Source organism: Microplitis mediator, chromosome 2 (genome assembly GCF_029852145.1).
Source record: "Microplitis mediator isolate UGA2020A chromosome 2, iyMicMedi2.1, whole genome shotgun sequence".
In the NCBI taxonomy this organism is placed as follows: domain Eukaryota; kingdom Metazoa; phylum Arthropoda; class Insecta; order Hymenoptera; family Braconidae; genus Microplitis; species Microplitis mediator.
In genome coordinates, this window is record NC_079970.1 from 12,381,377 (window position 1) to 12,406,742 (window position 25,366).

At 31.8% G+C, this 25,366-nt stretch overlaps 2 protein-coding genes across 2 annotated transcripts; one reads left to right on the plus strand and one right to left on the minus strand.

The window, feature by feature from the left end:
• Positions 1–14,128: 14,128 nt before the first annotated feature.
• Positions 14,129–15,395, minus strand: LOC130663634 (uncharacterized). The gene is made up of 3 exons (XM_057462977.1): positions 15,144–15,395; positions 14,961–15,072; positions 14,129–14,888 (listed from the first exon to the last, which is right to left on the minus strand). Exons 1-3 carry the CDS (start codon positions 15,386–15,388, stop codon positions 14,772–14,774), a joined length of 474 nt encoding a protein of 157 aa, XP_057318960.1. The 5' UTR covers positions 15,389–15,395; the 3' UTR covers positions 14,129–14,771.
• A 6,042-nt stretch (positions 15,396–21,437) lies between these two features.
• On the plus strand, positions 21,438–22,013 carry LOC130678466 (uncharacterized). Its single transcript, XM_057485679.1, has one exon. It carries the CDS (start codon positions 21,438–21,440, stop codon positions 22,011–22,013), a length of 576 nt encoding a protein of 191 aa, XP_057341662.1.
• The last annotated feature ends 3,353 nt before the right edge of the window (positions 22,014–25,366 follow it).

A 25,366-nucleotide genomic window follows, 5' to 3' on the forward strand; every position in this document is an offset into this window, starting at 1 on the left:
GATTGTCCAATCCTTAGTAGCTATCAAGTTTTTATAATCTGAGGTAAAAGTAATTGTGCTTCAAAAGTTACAGTTTGAGATTGCCCCTGTTGTCCCCTTCTATTCTCAGTCTTAATATTTACCTGATGAATAACACGTAAATGACGTAATGGAAAACAAAATATTTTCGTTAAAGCATAGCACCGTGAGATTATTTACAAATTCTCTCATATTATAATATACAGCATGCTGATAGAATGCAATGCGGTGAAATACTTAAACTGTACGTAGGCAAAATGCTCTTAGACGACGACGACGATGACAACTATTAATTACAAAATAATATATTGCTTTAATTAGTTCTTTTTTGTTTATATTTTATATTCAATATAAAAAAAGGAAACGTTCGTGTCATATATGTAGTATCTGAACATTGATTTGAATTATGTGGATTTTTATATTGTTACTATTATTTTTACTTTTATTACCGCACTTTTTTTACTACTTCAAGTATATTTTGGGCCAGTTTCCATATCCCGTCAAATCATCTACACAATACTGCTATACAAGAATGAGATATACGAAAGAAGATTTCCCTATACCCGTTCGTTTACCGACCGTAAAGGATGAGCATCCACAACAAATGACTTTAGAACAATCCAATAAAATACTAAAAAACTCATTTTTACAAATTAACAAGCAATTGAAATTTGAGTTTTTTAAAATTTTAAACGAAAATAATACAGAAAATCATACGTCAAATGATTTAATTGTAAAATTTACGTGCGGGTCTCATGGACATACAAGCAAATTTGATGATAATGGTAACAGCAGTGGTAATATTTTAGGTCATGCCTCATGCCCACCAAATAGATTCATTTGTTTTGACGTATATGATGTATGGTCAGCTAAATTGTTGATTACTGTGTGTACACACGAAGCTGGTCATATTTTAGGTTTACTCGATAATCAAGTAGAAAATAGTTTAATGAATGCTAAAGCAAAACGACGCTACCTTACACTCTAACAATTTGATATTGACAATCTCACAAAGTTGTATCCTTGGTTGAAAAACCAAAAAAAAAAAAAAAAAAAAACCTGAATAAATAAAAAGTGTTGTGCTGCATAATTTACATGATTTATCGTTAAATTTTGTAGAACATTTTATTTCCTATAACTTATCTTGTGAGAAAATTTTTCATATTTCTCACAAGTAGTCGTAAGTTATAGGAAATAAAATGTTCTACAATAAATGTCCTATAAAATTTTCCAATAAAGTTGATGGTTGCGTCAACAAAAAATTTAAAAAAATGTAAAAATTGATTTTCAATCTAACTTAAACTTCGAATAACTTTTGAAGAAATAAAAATATTGAAAAATTATAAAAGAACTTTTTTGTAGAGCGTCGTCGAATTTCCCATTAGTTTTGAACATTTAAAAGTATTGGTCTCCCGCACTGTGAGCTACAAAATTTCAAAGCTTAAAAAATAAATTTTCTCATGTTATTTAAACATGGGAAATAGAAAATTGCGATACGGCAGCTGTTAATATTAATATTAAGAGCTCAAACTTTTACAGTATTTTTTTTTCTTTTTCGTCATTCCCAACAATATTTTCAATAATAATGGAGAAAAAAAAATTAGTCAATTTTTTTGAATCAGTTTAATATATTTATATATCAATGGGTGTATAATATACTTCTTATTGAAAAATATATATATTGTTATTATTGTAATTTTCAGACATATACAATGGTAAATTTAAATCCTGTCATACTGGTAATTGAATATTAATGATGCGATGGTAATTCAAACGAGCATAAATAAATTACTTATAATTTTACAAACAATTTATTACATATCAATGAATACAATATAAAATGTACAAAAAATATAATACATTATTTACTATTTATTTACACTCTGGGCAGTACCATTGATTTCTTTTCTTTTTTATATTTACACATTGATAATAAAACCAGGCATAACATCCCATACAAGATATCATTTTATCTTTTTTTTTTGTATAACACAATGGGCAATTCCATGAATTTTTTTTAGATCTCATCTCGTCAATCAATTTTTGAATCTTTCGAAAAGATTTAACCTCAAAGTAAGACGATAATAAATTATAATCTAATTTATCGTCTGTAAAACTCAATCTAATATGTTTCGATTGTAAATCAAAATCATCGGATTTTAATAAGTATTCATTATTAAATACATTTTTTATTATCGAAGGTCTTTTAATATTTAACTATGTCAACATCAATCGAATTTGTTCAAATTTGTTTTTATCTGTGAATGATTTTTTTTTATTACTTTTAAATCTTCCAATTGCAGTTCTATCAGTTCCTTTTGGTCGTCCACGTACTTGACATTTAACTGGTAACGAAATTCTTTCTAAACATACTTTTACTTGTAAATTGACCGAACTTTTAAAACTACATTTATTAGATTTTTCGGAATCATCATTTGGTATATCAACTTGATAATTGTTAATATTAAAAATAGTTGTCTCTGCATCATTTTTATCGTGAAATTTATCTACAGGTTCAATCATTTGTCTATAATAATTATTAGTCCAACGTTCTGCACACAAAGTTTTCAAAAATAACGGTAATTCTAAGTGTTTACGCAATGCAAATATATGTCTACATGGCAAATGTAATGAAACATATTCTGCGCATTGACAGTCATTTATTGTAACATTCAATATATCAGTTTTATATTTTACTTGACACGTTTGTTTTTTTATTTCAATTGATGCTAAACTAATTAATTCATATAATTCAATTTCTTTTTTTACATATTCAAATGCCCTCTCTGTTAAATATTCTTTATATTCATTCTCAAAAACATCTACTACATTATTTACATCTTTCTTTAGGAAATTCTTTGCCATTTTACGACGTGTTTCAATTTCATAATTACTTTTCCAAACAAAAAAAGATTTAAGAGCTCTCATTAGCGGCTGTCGTTTATCAATTATCAATTTTAATTTTCCATTTAATGATTCTAAATAATTATTCGTGTCATTACCAAACGTATCACTAAGCATACTATGTACGGTCCACTGTTCTCGTATGTTGTGTCAGTTTAAGTCATAATATGTTAATACCGATTTTGGTGCGTTTTTTTTTAATTCTTTATAAATATGATCATATTCCGAGGGTGTATTACTGTACGCCAAACGCTGTAAAATTTTTAGTATTTTATCCTTCTCACCTGCGTTTATATTCATTTTTTTAGTAGTTATTTGTCGATGAAAAGTCTTTAATGTATGAAATAAACATAAATATGTTTGAACATGTGGAAAAATATCAGATATAACCTTTCTTTCAACTAAATCTTTGTCAGTCATAAAACATTTAATTTTTGATATCATATAAGAATTTTCTCTTGCAAACATCGATAAATACCATTTAACTGTTTCATATTTTCCATTAGCAAGTATTCCAATACTTACAACACGACTAATTTTATTCGAATCAACAACTATCATAATCATAACAGTTGAATTATTATCTAATAATTTATATGTACCATCTAGAAAAATCATTTCAGGATAAGTGTCCATTGCTACAATCATATCTGGTGTATAAAAACTTAATCCTACACACGTATTCTTATCATCCAGTATATGTACTGATGCCCCTATTATATCAATAACATAATATAATAATTAATAATTATATACAATAGAATTTATCGATAAATTACCTTGGCTTTTTAAAAAATCATGAGCAAGTTTAAGATTATTGTCATTTTCATTTTTGTTAAATTGTTGATTAATATTATGTAAATCTTTAATTGAAACAGTTTTACCGTTTTAATTAAGTATCATTTTTAATTTTTTCTTGTAATAATTTTTTATCCGCTTTTACAGCTAAAATACCGGCAATATGTTTTTTGTAGTGTTACGTCCTGGTTGATGTTTTGGCGCTGGCGTAGTTGAGCGGTCGATTTAAATTGGACGTGATGGAAACTTACATATAATTATAAATAATAATTAAGTATGGGTTGAACAGCCACCATTTGGTGGTTGAAATAAACTGGTTAAATTTATATGTTATTAAATATATTATCTGGATCTGTTTTATTCAATAAATAAAGAGATAGTTGGAGAATTTGTGAAACGTACAATTCTGATGTTATAATATTGTTAAGTTATTCTTAACAATAGCTTCGAGAATGTGAGAACAAAGTTGAGTTTTTAATATTGAGCCTGACTGCTCTCTATGATTCTATATCTCAGACTGACTTCTCTGGATCGAGAAAAACTAGAGTAACTCTTATCAATACGTTTGGGCATCAGACCCGCGCATCGAGTCATATGGAGGGGTCATTCGAGATAACGCATGTTCTCGAATGATCCATTCTAATATTTATTGAAAATACTTAGTTCTCACGATCTTTCCACTTTTGTTACTAACAAATGAGTCACTTATCTATTAACAAAAGCTATCTTAAACAAAATAGATATTTGTGCAGCTGCACGTCTCGAGGATTAACTCGAGGCGTCAGCGCTTATTTATATTTGATAAAATATAGAAAAATAAGTTTATCAATTATTACTCATATCCTTAACGTACAAATGTCTTAAATAACATTATTCTATTATTATATTATATTATTTTATATGATTAATTAAATATTATTGGAATTACTAGATTATCGATATTCGATATAATTAGTTAGGTTTCAGGTCGGTAATTAAGGAAGTAAAAGTCTACGTCATCTGCCATACAGGCTGGGACGTAACACGCCCCAACCCGGTAGACGAGCGCCCTCGCTCGTTCGAGCCTTATCCGTGAAAGATGCTAAATATAAAAATTTTTATTTTACCGACGTGAAATCTGTACATATTTAATTTCTTTAATATAACATTTTTTTGTGTTCATTTTCTATTTTTTTCTTAAATTATTAGAGTATTATGTTTACATATCAATTTACTCATGTCATAGTATACAATATAAATGTCTTATTCACTATAATGGTTACATTGGCAAAAAAAAGTTCTTATTTCTTTTATTTCTTGAGATTATTAAAAAAAACTTTTTATATTATTTATTTATTCAATCATTCATTTATTTATTATTATTTTTTTTTTTTTCTATTTCTAATAAGCTTTTTTTTTGTTTATTTTCGTTTTTCTTCTTTTTTTTTATAACTAAATTATTAAATAATTATTGATTTCGGTTATGCGTATGGAAAAGAAAGATGAAAAAAATTCTATTGTTTTATTTGTCTATTATTAATTTATTATAATAAAATTTTCTTTTTATCCATTTATTTACTCGTTTTTCTTTAGTGTATCTGTTTAATTTATCTTTTCAATTATTTTACTTTTCCTTTTCTTTTCTATTCGCTTTATACTTTCAATATTTCATATTATTTTAATTTAAAAAAAATTTGGTTAATATTCGGTTATTTTTACGATTACCTATTATATATTTTGCGTTATATTATTAACTATAATTATAAGCTATTATTATACTGGTTCTAGAATATTTTATTTCTTGCGTTATTTAATTCGTTTTATTCGTTTATTTTTATTATCATTATTTTTTTTTTATTTATTTATTTATATATATATATATATTTTTTTATTATTTAATCTTATATTTGCTAAACATTTAATTTCAATTATGTCTTTTAAAAGTATTTCTATTAGAATTTTTAATTTCTTTAATCATACGTAGTTATTAAATCAGATCATGAACTATTTGATATTATTTATTTTTCTTTGTTACTTTTAATAAATCATTTCTTTCCTAGAGTTACTTAAATGCGTTTTTGAAAAGGTATTGGTGTAAAAAAAATTTCGATTTACTTATAAGCTATCTTAGCTCTGTCGCAATGGATAAGTTTCCTTTTTCCAGGTTTATATTCTATTTCTATATCATTTTTATCTGGGAAAATTTCGGTAATTTTATAAGGACCCAAATAATTGTCATCAAATTTACCGTCTCTCTGGTTTTTTATTAAATAAATATTTTGACCTATTTTAAACTTTACGGGATTTATTTTTTTATCATATCGTACTTTGGATTTTAATTTTGAATTTTCTAAATTTTCTCTTGCTTCTTTTCTTGATTCTAATAATCGAGTTGCAAGTTCTTTAACGTAATCTGCGTATGTAGGGATATCGTCTAGATATGAAAATTCTGATGGTAATCGCGCTTCTTTACCAAAAACTAATCTATATGGGGTGAACTTTGTACCTTCGTGTACACTCGTATTATAAGCAAAAGTTGCGTGAGGCAACCATTTATCCCAGTCATTTTTATTTGTGAAATGTTTGATATAATCTGTTAAGACTTGATGACTTCTTTCTAATGAACCATTCGATTGAGGGTGAAAAGCTGTTGTTTTTATTTGTTTCATCTTGAAAGTTTTAGCTAAACAATTCATAACTTTACCTATGAATGCTTGACCTTGGTCGGTTAAAATTACTCTTGGGCAACCGTGTTTTAAAATGAAATTTTCTACTAATGCTATCGCGATGTCTTTGGCTGTCATGGATACTAGTGGTATTGCAAAACAATATTTCGAGAGATCGTCTTGCATCGTTAAAATGTATGAATAACCGTTTGCCGATGTTTTATTTGGTACTACTATATCTAATGCTAATTTATCCCAAATTTCTGCGGATGTATCGGTAATTACCATCGGTTGTTTTGTTTTAATCCTTACTAATTTCTTTTTCTGACAACTGATACATTTTCTAACAAAATCTTCGACATTTTTTTTTATATTATCCCAAAAATATCTTTGTCTAATTCTATTGTAAGTTTTAGTAACACCTTTATGACCTGCCATTGGGGTCTCATGATTCTCTGCCATTATCTTTTGTCTTTCTTCTACCGGAGGTATTATTATTTGATCTCTACAAATGATTTTTTTAATATCGGTTCCCTTAAATGTTTTAGCTATAATATTTTTAATTTTTGACCATACAGTTTTAGGTAAATTACTTCGTCTTTGAGAAACACTAATTGATTTTAATTTTGATTTTTCCATATATAATTTTAAATTTTTAAAAGATTTGCAATAATCTTTTTCGGTAGCTACATCTGTGTTGTTATTTTGAATAACTAACGCAAGTACTTTTCTTTTAGGTGTTCCCATTTTAATTACTTGACCTACTTTATATTCAGCAAATGGATTTAAATTTAAATATCCTGACAATAATAATTGTTTTCCTATTTCACTTGGAACGGGACCATCTGTATTAAAAAAACATAAATAACTATTTTTCTGCATTTCTAAATTATCTCTAGTCTCTATTATATTATCATTACTAAAATCGTTCGACATTACTGAAACTACGGATGAATCATCGTCAGAATCTATTTGTTCATTATCTGGATTATTATTTTCTACGATAATTACATTATCTATTTGTTCTTGGTTGCTATCTGAATTTAATTCTGTTAAATTTTGTTGAAAATTTGTTATATTATTAGATGAATTTATTTGTTCGATTTGATCAAGGTTTCCATTATTAAATAAATTTATTTGTTCTTGTTGATCGAAATTTTGATCATTGAATGAATTTATTCGTTCCACTGAACTCAAATTTTGATCAACGGGTGAATTCATATGCTTAGGGTTTTGTGGTTCTCTATCAGGAAAAGAATTTTGAAAATCGATCGGTTCTACATTTTCATTTATTATACTTAAATTATTGTTTGGGAGTTTATCATTTGCATTTTGTTGGCGATTAATTGCTTCGAGGGTAACCATTATTTTCGGCAATTGGGGTGGAAAATTATTTTTATTATTTTTAGGTTTTTTTGTTCTTATCTTAAAATTTTCTGAAAGTTTTTGTATTTTGTATGGAATGTGTCTTTGTGTATGTGTATGTTTATCATTATCTGTGCAACACGAGCACGTTTTTTGGGCTTACGCTGTCTTTTTGACCTGCGTAGCTGCGGTTCGCTGTTAGTAAAATTATCTATCGTTTGACTATTTGTTACTACACGATGTTTTTCTATGGCTTTACTAGGACTTTGTTGTCGTGGTTCGTCATTATTTATTTTAGGATTATTTTTTATTTCTACTTTTTGTACATTAGTTTTATTTTTATCAATGTTTACAATAGTCGGCGGTATTACGTTATCATCGGATGACGTCTGTATGTCCATCGGTCGTGTGAGTGATTTGTTAAATGTGGTTTTATCAATTTCCATATTTACATAAGCGTTAGATTCGACATAAGGATCTGCATGCACTAAAGCTTCTACATTTAAAATTTTTGGGTGGTCACCACCTTCTTCTGATGACCATGAAATCGCGCCTCCCATATTTTTAGAATTATTAATTTTTCTTATAGGACTTCGTATGAGATCTGGGTATAATTTAATTGGGTTTTTTGTAACATTCCGTGTAGGCGTTCTTGGGGTAATAGGAATAGTCTCAATTGGCGAGTCTGTTTCGATGTCATTTGAGTTGCTTGAATATATTCTTGAATTTATAATTTCTGTCTCGTCTGTATTTGATTCGTCGTCTGACGTGTCTAGAGTTATAATTTTCTTTGTCTTATTGTTAGTTTTTATTATTTTTCTGCGTGTGCGAACTGCTGGAGAAGGTGTAAATTCTGCTAGTCTATGTGATCTTTTAATTTGAGAAAGTACTGATTTGTTTTTATTGATTTCTGTATTTTCAATATTTGTCTGTGGTTTTAAATTTGAGGTTGAAGCTGTAATTTGCGTCTGTACGTCTGTTAATAATGGTAATGAAGGATCAGTAATTTTAGGAGTTTCAGGTATATACGAATGTGAGGATTGAGATGATGCTGATGAATTACGAGATTTCTTATGTTTTGGGAATTTTATAGATTTATTTGCTATATAAGAAAGACCAAAATCTGTCAAATAAGAATCGTCACTTGAATACGAAGGGTGATTTTTAATGAGTCTTTTTCTTACAGCTGCCGCGTCATAAATGTCTCCTGATGAGGATGATCCGTCAGAATAATCAGGAAGTATAATAGATTTATTTGACTCAAAATTTTCGAAAGGTTTTCTTTTATTACTTTTTAAATTTTCATTAGATGTTACTTTATTAATTTCTTTTTTATTTTTATTTTCATCATTAAGATTGGAATTTTTATTCAAAGGATTTCGAGGATTATAATTTTCCAAGTTTTTATTTACTTTATCATTTTTATTTTTATCTTTATTTATTCTTGATTCGGTTTCTGAAATTTTATTATATGGATTATACCGTCTAACGTTAGATTTTTTCTTTTTTAAATTTTTATTTTCACCGGTATATCCGTTTTCCTTATTTTTGTCAACTAATCGCCGATCGATAGGGTAGCTAATCCTATTGCCGTCGCTAGTATTTTTGACTGTTGGGTCCGTAGTTAATTTATCGATGGGCCCAACCATTTGAGTTCTTGACTCATTTACTTTACTTTTTTCGACCGAATTTTCATTATCGACCGCCCGAGTATTTGGCTCGAGAATTTGAATTACCGAATTTATTTTACTACTTGAATAACTTTCCTCTGAACTTACATTTTCTTCCGTATTTTTGCTTAAATTTACATGCAATTTATTTTTATTAATATTTCGCGTTTTTAGTTTTTTTTCTGAGTTACTTGACTCTGTACTAGTATATTTTTTTGATTTTTTTATTATGACTCTTCCGGAGTCAGATGGATCCGAAGATCGCAATCTAGCGATTCCAGGTTTACCAGGTCGCCATTTAATTTTAATAGGATAAACTTCGCTGTTTTTGATTATTGGGTTACGCGATAAAGCGTCCGCGTTGGTGTTTACTTTACCCGCTTTATATAATACGGTATATTCGAACTCTTTAAGCCGTTCTCTCCATCTCATTACACGCGATGTTGGGTCATTCATATTATTTACCCACACAAGCGGTCTGTGATCGGTGACAAGAGTAAACTCTCTGCCATAGAGATACGGTCTAAATGTTTTCATACCGAATAAAGCTGCGACCATTTCTTTTTCAGTGGTCGAATAATTCTTTTCGTGTTTATTAAGCACACGAGAAGCTGCTGCGACGATAGTATCCTCTCCAATTTTACCTTGTGAGAGAATTGCTCCAACTGCATAGTTAGATGCATCGGTCGTTAAAATAAACGGTTTCGAAAAATCAGGATATTGCAATATCGGAGCTGTACATAGTTTGTCCCGCAAGGTTTCAAAAGCTACCTGATGTTCAGGCGTCCATGTAAATCTTGCGTTTTTACTTGTAAGATCAGATAGGCACTTCGCGATTTTTGCGAAATCTTTAATAAATCGCCGATAATAACCAGCAAGTCCAAGAAACTCTCTCACTTGTGTTGTATTTACGGGTGTTTTGAAACATTTGATCGCTTTAATTTTATCGGGATCGGGCTTGACACCGTCAGCAGATATAAGATGGCCTAAATAAATTACTTCTTTCTTTAAAAATTCACATTTATCAGCTTGAAGAGTTAGATTTGCACCACGCAAACGTTCGGCCAGTTTTTCAAATTTAGTATTATGTTCTTCTAGAGAACGTGCGTAAATGACGATATCGTCTAAGTAAACAAAGAGATCAGCTCCTTGTAACCCGCGTAAAACTAAATCCATTAACCTTTGGAACGTTGCAGGAGCATTTTTAAGTCTAAATGGCATTCTATTAAATTGATAATGACCATGAAGAGTTGTAAATGCTGTTTTATGTTTATCTTTTGGATGCATTTTAATTTGGTGAAATCCAGATTTTAAATCGAAAATTGAAAAATAAATTGCGCCACCCAGTTGATCAAGAATATCATTTATCAACGGTAATGGGTATGCGTCTTTAATAGTTTTTTCATTTAATTTACGATAGTCAATTACTAAACGCCATCTTTTATTGCCTTTTGAATCAGCCTTCTTAGGTACTATCCATAGAGGGGAATTATAGGGAGAGGTCGAAGGTTCTATTATGTCCATTAACATTAATTCTGTAATTTGTTTTTGAATTTCGTCTTTTTGTGCAGGTGGATGTCTGTATTGTCGAGTATTTACCGGTACGTCATCGTTAGTAGGTATACTGTGTGCCGCTGTCTCTGTAGCGCGCAATGATTCTCCCGGAATGTGGAACAGGTCAGCGTATTTTTCTACAAGAGAAACTATCGCTTTACGCTCTTCCCCATTCAAATGTTCTAAACGCAAGAGTTTTAACACTTGGTCAACACGATTTTCCCCGGCCGTGGTACTTTTATCGTATTTGTCTGTGTCGTCTTGCGTCAAAGTACTGTCCTCGTCTTCACTTGTCCCAAAGGGGTACAGTGGAATTACGGGCACTTTTACTTTAACATCTTTACTAAGAGTATTAATCGCGTACAAATAAGCAATTCCATTATTATTCCTAACTAAAGCTTCGCCTGCGTAAATACCGTCTTCAAATTCTATACGAGGTGCATAACCCTCTTTGAGTTTACTTTCGACTGGAACAAACATTGCTGTTTTTGTTCGAGCTTTTAAAACGAAATATTCTCCCTCCGTGAATGATAATTCTAAATTATTTAAATGTTTAAAAGTTACAGTATTTTCTACTAAGTTAATTACTCCGCCATGTTCGCGTAAAAATTCCATACCGAGTATTCCACTATAATCTAAAGAAAATTCATCTGGGATGACATGAAAGTATGTAGTTTCATTAAAGATTTGCATTTTAATTCTACCTAAAGTAATGGCTTCAGATACTCCATTTAGTTTATAGCAATAAGAATCATCAATTAAATTTTTATATTTTACTTCGCCGTATTTTATTAAATTTAAACTACATCCCGTGTCAATTAAAATTTTTCCGTAACTCGATATAATATCTTTAGATTTGAGCATGATAGACGTAGGTTTGTAATCTATTGACATAGCACCTATGACATAAGTTCGCGTTGGTATTCTTAATTTTTGTTCGAAATTTGGCGCTGAGCTGATACTTTTCCCATCGGAGCGCCGACTCGAGGGAACGGGTTTGCGTTTCCCGTACTTGTACTCGGTTTTGAGTCTAGTCTGTCATGATGTCTTTCGTCATACATTTTTTTTCTACAATTATTCATTAAATGACCGTTCATTTTACAATAATCACATTGAACAATATTTTTGTTTATAGTTTGATTAGATTCAATATTTTTCCTTTGCATTAAAATTCTGCATTCCCCGATATTATGATTATTTCTTTTGCAGAAATTACAAAATCTAGTATTTTGATTAAAATTTCTTTGATTTTGATATTTATCTTGTCTCGATTTTTCAAAATAGTTTTGATGATTTTTTTTAAGTTGATTTAGATTTTTATGATCATTATTTGAATTACGAATGTTCTGAGTTAAATCAGTATTATTTTGAAGGTTTTGTCTAGTGTGTGAAGTTAAAACGTGATGGTAATCTTTACTTTGTGTTCGCGAATCATATATATTGAAAAAATTATCGACATTTCTCATTTGCTGTAGTTGTTTTTCTACTTTTTCGGCTGATTTTGTCGCGTAGTCGAGATCTGAGTATTTATCTTCTTGTAAAAAAATAGCAAATTTTGGGTGTAACCCTGATATGAATGAACGAATAGCGGTTTCTTTAGCTAGCGTAGCCTTTTCTGTTTTATTTTCCCCGTCGGTATATTCAATTTCTGACAATGTATTTCGCAAATGTTGGCTTATTCTGTAGTTAAAGTCTCTGACGCGTTCGTTTGGGTATTGTTCAAAGTTATCAAATTCTCAGATCCATAGTGAGATTTCTTTACTCTGTCTAAAGTGTAAATTTAAAAATGAAATAAAGTCGTCGATATTTGTCAGGTCTATGGTACTAACTCTTTTTAAAGGTTCGCCTTTACATTTTGTCTGCAATAATTTAACTAGAAATTCTTCGTTAATATCGTCTTTAAAAATTTTCTTAGCATTTCTGCACGCTTTTGTAAATGACTCTATGGGATAACCGTCTTTTGTACCGTCAAAGTCTGGGATGGTTTTTAGAAAGTCTTTACAATCAATTTTATTAATATTATTATTATTTTGGGTTCTGTTAGAATTTATTATTGATTGTGAATCTAAATTTGTGGTGTTCGTTTTATTCATTTCCTCTCGTACGCGTCGCGCTAGTTCAGTTTCAAAATTTTCATTAAAAGTATCTTTTATTTGTTCATGATCTGATCTCAATTTTTGGATTTCGTTTACTAATGTTTCTATTGTAGCTTTTGCTTCTGTGAGAGAAACTTCATTAGCTTCGATTTTAGGCATTTTTATGAATTTATGTTTTTAAATTTATATAACGCAAAAAAAAATTTACAAAATTGAATGATATCGATAAATCGACTTACTACTTAGATGATTGTAAAAATAAATTATGATTGATGTGAAGATCTTCGTTGCTGTCGGAAGGTTGATGGTGAAGGTCAGCAGGTAACACGATGTTGTAGATTTCTCAGCACTTATTGGTGTTGAACTGTCCGTCGGAAGCCGTGAATGATGATGGTAATTTGGTTGAATCAGCAAAAAAAACAATTTTTCAGGTTCTCTGCTTACTCGACCTGAATATTCTCTTTGAATATTGTCTTGAGGTTTTATTTTTAATTTTGATAATAAATTTTTTTTGTTTTTCACTAACTTCACTCACTAATAATTTTACCTTGACTTTAATTTTTAATTTGAAATTTTTGTTTCAATCGATTTTTATACATTTTTCTTTATTTATTATTTTATGAGAGCGAAAAAAAAATTTAAATTTCAGATCTCGGAGATTTAAAAAAATTTCCGAATTTTTAATTTAAATGTTCGATATTATTATTTTAATTATTTTTTTATGATTTTCTTTTAATTATTTATAAAATTTTAATTTTGTTAATTTGAATTTTTATTATTATTAGTTTTACTCACTTCAATTCTCACTTTAATTTTCACTTTGATAGCTTGATGTCAATTTTTTGTTTAAAAAAAAAAATTTTCGGATTTTTGAGATTTTGACCAGTCTATTCGGGGGCTGTTCGAATCCGTCGCTGCCACCAATTTCAATTATATATAAGTTGTTACGTCCTGGTTGATGTTTTGGCGCTGGCGTAGTTGAGCGGTCGATTTATATTGGACGTGATGGAAACTTACATATAATTATAAATAATAATTAAGTATGGGTTGAACAGCCACCATTTGGTGGTTGAAATAAACTGGTTAATTTTATATGTTATTAAATATATTATCTGGATCTGTTTTATTCAACGAATAAAGAGATAGTTGGAGAATTTGTGAAACGTACAATTCTGATGTTATAATATTGTTAAGTTATTCTTAACAATAGCTTCGAGAATGTGAGAACAAAGTTGAGTTTTTAATATTGAGCCTGACTGCTCTCTATGATTCTATATCTCAGACTGACTTCTCTGGATCGAGAAAAACTAGAGTAACTCTTATCAATACGTTTGGGCATCAGACCCGCGCATCGAGTCATATGGAGGGGTCATTCGAGATAACGCATGTTCTCGAATGATCCATTCTAATATTTATTGAAAATACTTAGTTCTCACGATCTTTCCACTTTTGTTACTAACAAATGAGTCACTTATCTATTAACAAAAGCTATCTTAAACAAAATAGATATTTGTGCAGCTGCACGTCTCGAGGATTAACTCGAGGCGTCAGCGCTTATTTATATTTGATAAAATACAGAAAAATAAGTTTATCAATTATTACTCATATCCTTAACGTTCAAATGTCTTAAATAATATTATTCTATTATTATATTATATTATTTTATATGATTAATTAAATATTATTGGAATTACTAGATTATCGATATTCGATATAATTAGTTAGGTTTCAGGTCGGTAATTAAGGAAGTAAAAGTCTACGTCATCTGCCATACAGGCTGGGACGTAACAGTAGTCTGGATCTAGTCTCCGTTGTTCAGGATATAAATCGAAGAATTCCTACGAAATATATACATATACATTACTAACCTATTTTATTTCTTTTTTTTACACAATATATAATATACGTACATCTGAGTCTTCATGATATTGGTGTAACTCGTTTGCATTTTTTATTATCAAGAATTGTCTATCCTCCGAGACTACAACTCGAATAAACATTGGACAACCCAGTTTGTATGTCCTAAATCAATATAAAGAATATTATTAATTACAATACAATCATACGAGGTATATTCAACAAATTATACATACTTGACATTACGAAGCCCTCGACTTTGTGATTTATAATAATGTTCACCATGTTTACAAACTAAATGTATCAATTTATATTTTAATTTCATGTTTGGCTTTATTTTATAACTATTTTCTAATAAAAAACGTGAATCAATTTTAGATAAAACACATTTATTTCTTCTTTGATATTCCGATATAAATTTTTCAAACTCATCATATGAATTAAATTGCATTCCAATTAAATTACAATTTTCATTATTCATATTGACACAAAATTATCACAAAAAACTCACGTCGCTTCACTTAATAAAAGAAGAAAAAAAAACAGATTAACCAAACACAACATGGTTATTTTATCGACCGTTCTTTGTTTCATTGTACTGCGCAGTCTTTTGTTAAAAACTCTGACGGTTGCAGAGAGAAGAAGTCTTCTCTCTCTTTGACGGTTGTACTATTAATACTGTCAGGTGAATATAGATGGATAATGGTCAGTTGTGTACCAGTGTTGTGTAGCCAACGGGTTACACAGCGCTCTCTATGACCACCATATAGAAAAATGAAATAAAACAATTATATCTATAGGCGGGAATTTTAGAATACCTTATACAGTAGAACCTCGATAAGTTAAAATTCAAGGGAAACGTAAAAAAATTTGAGTTATCGAGTTTTTTACTTATCGAGAGTTTAAGTTAGAGAGGTTATTAAAGTAAAATTTTTAAGTTAACGAGGTTTATTGATTGGAAACTTGAGTGTGAAAAAGATACATATAATTTAATAGAAATGATAGATTTTTATTTATTTATACATATATATTTACTCTTATATGAAAATTCCTACTGAGTAAAGGTCCTCCCCCTCCCCTTTATCCTTTATTTCCCTAGTTCCCGATTAAGTGAAAGACTAAAGTGAAAATCAATTAAGCTTTTGGCGAAACCTTTTGTTTGCATACATACTTAATACGATGACTCAATGATATTACTTTAAGTTATGGAGGTCACCAAAATATTATTTTAAGTTATCGAGGGCAATGCTCAAAATAATTGTTTGAGTTATCGAGGTTTTGTACTTTAAGTAATAGAGGTTTTAAGCTGTGAAGGGAAGGGAATCAAAAAAATTTTTAAGTTACAGAGGTTTTGAACTTATCGAGGTTTGAGTTATCGAGGTTCTACTGTATATTTAGATATATATATATATATATATATATATATATATATATATATATATATAGATATAGTAGAAATAAAATAAGAATACAATTATTGTAATGGTCACTTAGAATATAAAATAAATGAATATTTTGAGAAAACCCATAAGGATTTTTTGCCAGACGTTTAATTCCATATTTTTATGACTATAATCCTCTTGTTGGCAAAACTTTCCCAAAATATTCAAAAAACCAATTAAGGGATTATTTTGCTGGGACTAAGCTGCAGACAATATGGCGAGACTGCATGGCAGCGACAGTCCAGGGAAATTGAAGTTACTGTGACGTCAAAGTCCGCACGGACTCACTCATTTTGAGAGGGGATGAAAGCGAGTGACGGTAGGACTCAACAGCAGCACACGAAAACACCTTCACTACTCATTTTACCCCCCTCCCCTTCCCCACCTCTTAAAAAAGGATCGCTGGAGGAGAAGACGAAGGACAAGCTGATTCAACAATTCCGATAGGAGTATCATTCCAAACATGGTAACCAACTTGAACGTTGGTAATTTAGAAACTTACGATATTTTATAAAGTTCGTTTTTTATTTTGTGTAAAGTATATGAATAAAATAATACATAATAATCATAATAATAATAATAATACATAAATAATAAAATAATGTCTCTTGGAACAAAGCGAGAAATGTTATCCTAAGTCGAGATTGCAGGTTATTTATCATTATTTCAAAACATTAGAGTAACAAAAATCTCCGTTAGATGGCGCTAGGAAAAAATTCTTTGTTTCGCATTCTAATTCTCGTAAATTGAATGATATAAAAAAAAAATTCAGACTATAAGTGAGATCTGTTGGGAAGGTTGAAAAAAAAAAGACAATACAAAAAAATTCCATAAGCCTTAATTTTTTCCTCAATATATCTACAAGTGGCTTATATTAATTATATAGTTTTTCATACAGTTGTAAAATAATTGAAATTCTTTTAATCATTTGACGACGCAATTGAAATTCATTTTAATTATTATTTATTTAATACAAATAAAATTTATATCGAAATTATTAAAGTTTCAACAGTTCAATAACTCTACTTTAATTATGTAATTTTATTCCATCCTGGAGATAATTTACTTTTATTTACAGTAAACTCTCTATAAAAATTCGGTCTCGGAGAGGGGGGGGGGGGTGGTGAGGATAGGAAACTATTCAAAGTAGATCTTACATAGGTGTAGCTTATTTTTTATAAACCAATGAATCCAAAGAATGGTAACTCACTAATACACTGAAATAGTGCCCGGGAAATATTAAATATTCGTTCTCTTTATTGAGCAATTTTATAAGTTAAATTATCTGATATTATGCACTGAAACTTGATAATGAGTAATATTAAAATAATTATCAATAACTAAATGAGTATCTATTTTTTAAAATATGCACTGCATGTTTACTAATACTTATAATGATATTATAGCAGAGGTGATGTTTATATTTTTATGATGATAAGGCTAAGCTAGTTCACAAAATAACTGTCTTATCGACATCTTACATATGCTCTCACACATATGAATATGCTCTACCTAATGTCGTGCGAACGAAGGGGAAATATTAAAGAGAAGGTGTGTGTGTGTGTGGGGGGGGGGGGGGGAACATTAAGAAGAATTTAACTATTCACAGCGGAACTTTATGGAGAATTTACAGTAATTCGAATAGAACATTTCAGTCTGTAATTCAAAATGGCAGAAATGAGGATTTACCCTGATATCCAGAGTTTCTGATCAGAGAACGGTGGTGTACATATGAGTTGCGGCGACCAACTTGACTTGGACTGAATTCTCGATAACCCATGTACACCAACGTTCTCTGATCAGAAATTCTGGCTATCAGGGGATAATATCCGCAACCGAGTGTTTATTGTCATGTACCCATCAATGATATGTTAACAAATCCATTTCTTACCCCACACACCGAGGACTTTAAATTTTTCCTACATTCACCCTGATAGCCAAGTTGCCCGCAACTTGTCGACAACTTTCAGCTTGTTTAACTGTTGTCAACAACTTGTCGTCAAGTTGGTCGCCGCAACTCATGTACACCAACGTTCTCTGATCAGAAACTTGAATACCTGACTTATCGACAACTTGTCGTCAAGTTTGTCGCCGCAACTCATATGTACACCAACGTTCTCTGATCAGAAACTCTGGCTATTAGGGCTGTTGCGGATATTACCCTGATAGCCAACGTTCTCTGATCAGAAACTCTGGCTATCAGGGTAATATCCGCAACAGAGTGTTTATTGTCATGTACCCATCAATGATAAGTTAACAAATCCATTTCTTCGTTTCTCATTTTAATTCTCATAATTTTGTTATACAAAAAAAATTCTAGACTATAAGCGATATCATTTGTTTAGCTTTAACATTGAACGGATACGACGAAATCTGTAGTTTTTTTTGTCTGAGTTGCGTCGGCCCTCCTTCTTCTTCTTATATTTTTACTGGAAAAGGCTCAGAAGAAGAAAGAGTCGCGCGCGAGAAGACACCTGTATTTATAGGTATTCTTAAGAAAGAGTAAGAAAAAAAAGGGGGGGGGGGGTGTTGAGTCAGTGCAAGTGCAAGTGAAACCGAGTCTAGAATTTAGAGTAGGGGAATGTATAAATTATCAGTCGTTGAGGACTTGAAAGACGGATAAACTCAAGTCCTCAATTCAGCTCTTTTTAATTTGACTAGTCTATACCGAACTAGTTGAATTTACTTTCCAGCTCCCCCCCCCACCACTACTACCCAACAAACTGAGGACTTGAAAGACGGATAAACTCAAGTCCTCAATCCAGCTCTTTTTAATTTGACTACTCTGTACCATACTAGTTGAATTTACTTTTCCGCTCCCCCCCACCACTGCTACCCAACAAACTGAGGACTTGAAAGACGGATTAACTCAAGTCCTCAATACAGCTCTTTTGAATTCATCTACTTATTACCGGACCAGTGAAATATGCTTTTTCGCTCCTCCCCACTACTTATCCTTTATCACTTAATTCCGAGATATACTATAAATAAAGGTGTCTCCTCGCGCGCGACTCTTTCTTCTTCTGAGCCTTATCCAATAAAGAAGAAGTAGAAGAAGTAGGGGGGTCCGATGCGGCTCAGAAAAAAAATACCAGTAGATATAAATGATAAATATTTAGTGGTCCAATTGTATTTGTAAGATTTTATATTTCAGGGATCTTATTAATATGAAGTAATAGACTTTTATTCATCAGAAAGAATTTAAATATATCGTATAAGTTATTACTATCGCTTATGCGTATGTACAATTTTTCGATTATGAGATTGAGTTTTCTGTCGCAACAAATCGTTACAGACGCTGTGCATCACATATACAGATTAATATGTAATTAAGATTGTTAAGTAAAATGTTGGTTCCTACCTACGTTACTTGTTGTCCACCTAATTGAAGACCTGTTATTTTTACATGCACATAATCGTTGTTTGTCAGTACAGGGTACAAAATAGTACGCTTACTATGAGACGAATTATTTAGGTAGTGAATGCAAGCAGGGGTGGGGGGGGGGGGTAAGGAGGATAAAGATATATATATTTTTTTATTCGATTATTTTGATATTTACGTTATCTGGAGCTATTTACAGTCCACTGAGAAAAAAAAAGTAAACAGCATAAAAGAAATATTGTATAAACGATATTATTCTTCCATTATTGACAGGAAGAAGTTTTTCTGAAAGTTTGACTTTTAAAAATTCCAATTACGCATATTTTAGATACTTCCGTAGTATGCATTAAATATCGATCATGAAAAAAAAGTAATGAAAAACAATTGAATGTACTGCTAATAGTGCAAGATCATTGTATCGGATGACGTATATCAATACAGCTGAAATACATTGCAAAACATCGAAAAAATAGTTATTCTTAGAATAGTGACATAAATTGAAAAAATAAAAGTCGCATAAAAAGAACAACAATTAACCTTATTGTTTTTTATTTGTTTGACTACATTTTATAAGTTGATTTTTATACATTTTGTTACGAATAATTAAATTAAATACATAAAAAGTAGAGTCACAGTTATTTTAGCACAAATAAAATTTACGCATTATATACTCATATAAATTTTTCATTCTTCTATCGATTAAATTAATTCCATTTCGTAAATTATTGTAGATTGAATTATTTGATGTTGTCGCGTCTTCTTCCATTAACTTTTTAAGTATATAATCAGCTAAATTATTAGCGTCAAGTAAATCTTTATATGTATTGTTCTTAAATACATATTTGTATATTATTTGATAGACTGCATAAGAATTCACAAATAAATCATTGACGTTGAATTCTGAACTAGTGTCTAGAGAAAGTAAAAGTTGGCCACAATTTTTTTTATTATCTTCCGAAATAATTGACGTTAAATTTTCAATATTTAGGTACACGTTGAATTCTTCATTAAAAACTGCTACTATGTCAGCAAATTTGAACCATCGTATACTATTACAATCGATTGTCACATTGACAAGTGTTTTAAAGCAACTTATTTGAAAATCCATCGTTACTAGACTAAATTGAGTATGTAAGTAACTAGTATATTTTACAAATGTCGAGGTACTATATATGAATATCGATCTCGCACCCCCCACTACTACTACTACTACTACTACTACTACTACTACTACTACTACTACTACTACTACTACTACTTCCTTTACGACGCACTTCTACCTCTAGACCTACCGAGTGAGGTGATACTGGAGGGGTTTGCTGATGATGTGGCAGCACTAATCCTTGCGCGCTCCTACAAGAGTGCGCAAAGATTAGCAAGCCTGGTCGCGACCAAAGTGGACGCTTGGCTGAATGACCATGGTATGGCATTAGCTAAGGCGAAAACTGAGGTTATAGTACTCACAGCCCAGAGGTGGTTTCCGAGTCCTTTCCGCGCTCTCGTCGTAGATCAACACGTCGAGAGTAGAAGTTCTCTGAAATACCTCAGGGTGACGATCGATACGAAACTTACGTTTCGCGATCAGATTGTCGGTGCGGCTAATAAAGCGGCAAAATTGGTAGCAAACCTTTCTCGGTTGATGCCGAACGTCGGAGGACCGAGGAGCAGCCGTAGACGAGCTCTCATGAGTGTCTCAAAACTCGATAATGCTTTACGGAGCAGAAATCTGGTGTGAGTCACTTAAAGTAGAATGCTATCGTCGACGACTGGCATCTGTTCAACGGAGAGACGCACTGAGGATAGCTTGCGCTTACCGAACGGTTTCGGAAGCAGCCGTGATGGTCATCGCGGGTGTGATTCCGATCGACCTTTTAGGGTTCGAGCGGAGACGCATCTGGGATGCCCGTCGGGCTGGGAAAGAACCGTTGGAAAGAGTTAAGGCTCGAGAACGCGAGGAGACCCTGAAACTCTGGCAAGAGCGATGGGAATATGCGGAAACGGGACGTTGGACATTCAGGCTCATTGAACGAGTCCGTGACTGGATTTCACGGAAAGAAGGAGAGGTGGATTACTACCTTTCCCAATTTCTCTCCGGTCATGGCCAGTTCAATGAGTACTTGTATCGCATGAGGATCCGAACCGATCCTTATTGCCAGTACTGTCCGCAAGTTGTCGACTCTGCCGAGCACACTTTCTTTTCCTGTCAGCGTTGGTCTGAAATACGGCTGCGCTTTCAGGAGGAGAAAGAAGTGCCAAATGCCGCTGACCTGGTAATACCTTGAATGTTGGCGACGGCAGACAATTTTAAGACCATGACGAAGTACGTCCGAGAAGTGTCGTTAGAAAAGAAAAAGGAAGAGATTGTGTAGCGAATAGAATGAGAAGAGAGACAGCGACGGCGACAAGAAGAGGAAGACTAGCACTGCGAAGTAATGCTAACGCGGTCTCGCAGTGCTAGGTCTGAAGAAGGAAGGGATTGAGGTTTTTAGCCGGTAGGGCCCCCAAGGATACAGTTATTTGCTTAAAACATCATTTAAGTAAATACATCCTTGGGGGAGGAGCCCGGCACACGGAGAACAATAGGCATATGGAGAGCAGCTTATGCTTTTCATATGAATAGTGTTTTCTACGGTGCGGTGACGCATTTTTCCCTCAATCTCCTTCCTAAAAAAAAAAAAAAAAAAAAAAAAACTACTACTACTATTACTACTACTACTACCAAACAAACTGAGGAAAGACTGATGAACTCAAGTCCTCAATACAGCTCTTTTTGATTTGAATACTCTGTACCAAACTAGTGGAATTTACTTTCCCGCTCTCCCCCACCACTACTACCCAACAAACTGAGGACTTGAAAGACCGATAAACTCAAGTCCTCAATCCAGCTCATTTTCAATTTGACTTCCCTGTACCGTACTAGTGGAATTTACATTCCCGCTCTCCCCCACCACTACTACCCAACAAACTGAGGACTTGAAAGACCGATAAACTCAAGTCCTCACTACTACAGCTCTTTTTAATATAACTATTCTGCACCAAACTAGTGGAATTTACCTTCCCGCTCTCCCCCACCACTACTACCCAACAAACTGAGGACTTGAAAGACCGATAAACTCAAGTCCTCACTACTACAGCTCTTTTGAATTCACCTACTTATTACCGGACCAGTTAAATTTGCTTTTTCGCTCCTCCCCACCACTTCAACACAATAACACTGAGGAATTGAAATTTTCGTAATCCAAAGTCCTCACTACTACAGCTCTTTTGAATTCATCTACGTATTACCGAACTATATATATATATATATATATATATATATATATATATATATAATTGAAAATTTATTTAAATAGTATATTTTGATTAATTTATTTAAATCATTTAACGCAATTAAAATTCACATCAAAATTGATAAAACATATACAGTTCTATAACTCTACTATAATTAGTTAATTTAAATCAATCTAGAAAATAACTTAATTTATTTATTTATTATAGTTCATTAGTGTCGGTATAAGCATTAGACTTATCTCGTATGAATGATGCGTGAGCAAAATTTCCATGTTAGGCGAAAAAAATAAATAGTAGTGAGGACTTGGATGTAGGAAAAATTTCAAGTCCTCAGTTGGTAAGGAATGGACTTGTAACCTTATCATAGATGAGTACGGTGTGTTGTTTGAAATGGCAGAAATGAGGATTTGGATGTAGGAAAAATTTGAAGTCCTCAGTTGGTAAGGAATGGACTTGTGATCTTATCATAGATAGGTAGGGGAGAATAGTCACTCTGTCTGAGCTAAGTCGGACTCATTTCTGATAATTAGGACAAAAGTTAGAAAATCTTTCTCGCGACCTGAAAGGTCGAAAAAACCAACTTTCTAGAGAAATCTCCGAAGTGCTAAATATCGCTTCTATGCATAAAAATAAGCATTCTGAGCTTGGTCCGACGTGTTGCTGATAATTAGGACAAAAGTTAGAAAATCGTGTATTCGTGACCTGAAAAGTCGAAAAAACCAACTTTTTTGAAAAATCTCCGAATCGCTAAATATCGTATCTATGCATCGAAATAAGCGTTCTGAGCTTGGTCCGACTCATTTCTGATAATTAGGGAAAAAGTTAGAAAAACGTGTTTTCGCGACCTGAAAAGTCAAAAAAAAAACTTTTTAGAAAAAACTCCGAATCGCCAAAAATCGTTTCTAAGCATCGATATAGGCGTTCTGAGCTTGGTCCGACTTATTTCTGATAATTAGGAAAAAAGTTAGAAAATCGTGTTTTCGCGACCTAAAAAGTCGAAAAAACCGACTTTCTCGAAAAATCTCCGATTCGCTAAAAATCGTTTCTATGCATCGAAATAAGCCTTGTGTGCTTAGTTCGACTCATTTCTGATAATTAGGACAAAAGTTAGGAAATCTCTTTTTCGCGACCTGAAAAGACAAAAAAACAAACTTTTTAGAAAAATCTCCGAACCGCCAAATATCGTAACTATGCATCGAAATAAGCGTTCTCAGCTTGGTCCGACTCATTTCTGATAATTAGGGAAAAAGTTAGAAAATCGTGTTTTCGCGACCTGAAAAGTCGAAAAAACCGACTTTCTCGAAAAATCTCCGAACCGCCAAATATCGTAACTATGCATCGAAATAAGCGTTCTAAGCTTGGTCCGACTCATTTCTGATAATTAGAGAAAAAGTTAGAAAATCGTGTTTTCGCGACCTGAAAAGACAAAAAAACAAACTTTTTAGAAAAATCTCCGAACCGCCAAATATCGTAACTATGCATCGAAATAAGCGTTCTCAGCTTGGTCCGACTAATTTCTGATAATTAGGGAAAAAGTTAGAAAATCGTGTTATCGCGATCTGAAAAGTCGAAAAAACCGACTTTCTCGAAAAATCTCCGATTCGCCAAATATCGTAACTATGTATCGAAATAAGCGTTCTGAGCTTGGTCCGACTCATTTCTGATAATTAGGGAAAAAGTTAGAAAATCGTGTTTTCGCGACCTGAGAAGTCGAAAAAACCGACTTTCTCGAAAAATCTCCGAACCGCCAAATATCGTAACTATGCATCGAAATGAGCGTTCTAAGCTTGGTCCGACTCATTTCTGATAATTAGGACACAAGTTAGAAAATCTCTTTTTCGCGACCTGAAAAGTCGAAAAAACCAACTTCTTAGAAAAATCTCCGAATTGCTAAATATTGCTTCTATGCTTTGAAATAAGCGTTCTAAGCTCAGTCGGACTTATTGCTGATAATTAGGGAAAAAGTTAGAAAATCGTGTTTTCGCGACCTGAAAAGTCGAAAAAACCGACTTTCTCGAAAAATCTCCGATTCGCCAAATATCGTAACTATGCATCGAAATAAGCGTTCTGAGCTTGGTCCGACTCATTTCTGATAATTAGGGAAAAAGTTAGAAAATCGTGTTTTCGCGACCTGAAAAGTCGAAAAAACCAACTTCTTAGAAAAATCTCCAAATTGCTAAATATTGCTTCTATGCTTTGAAATAAGCGTTCTAAGCTTGGTCCGACTCATTTCTGATAATTAGAGAAAAAGTTAGAAAATCGTGTTTTCGCGACCTGAAAAGACAAAAAAACAAATTTTTTAGAAAAATCTCCGAACCGCCAAATATCGTAACTATGCATCGAA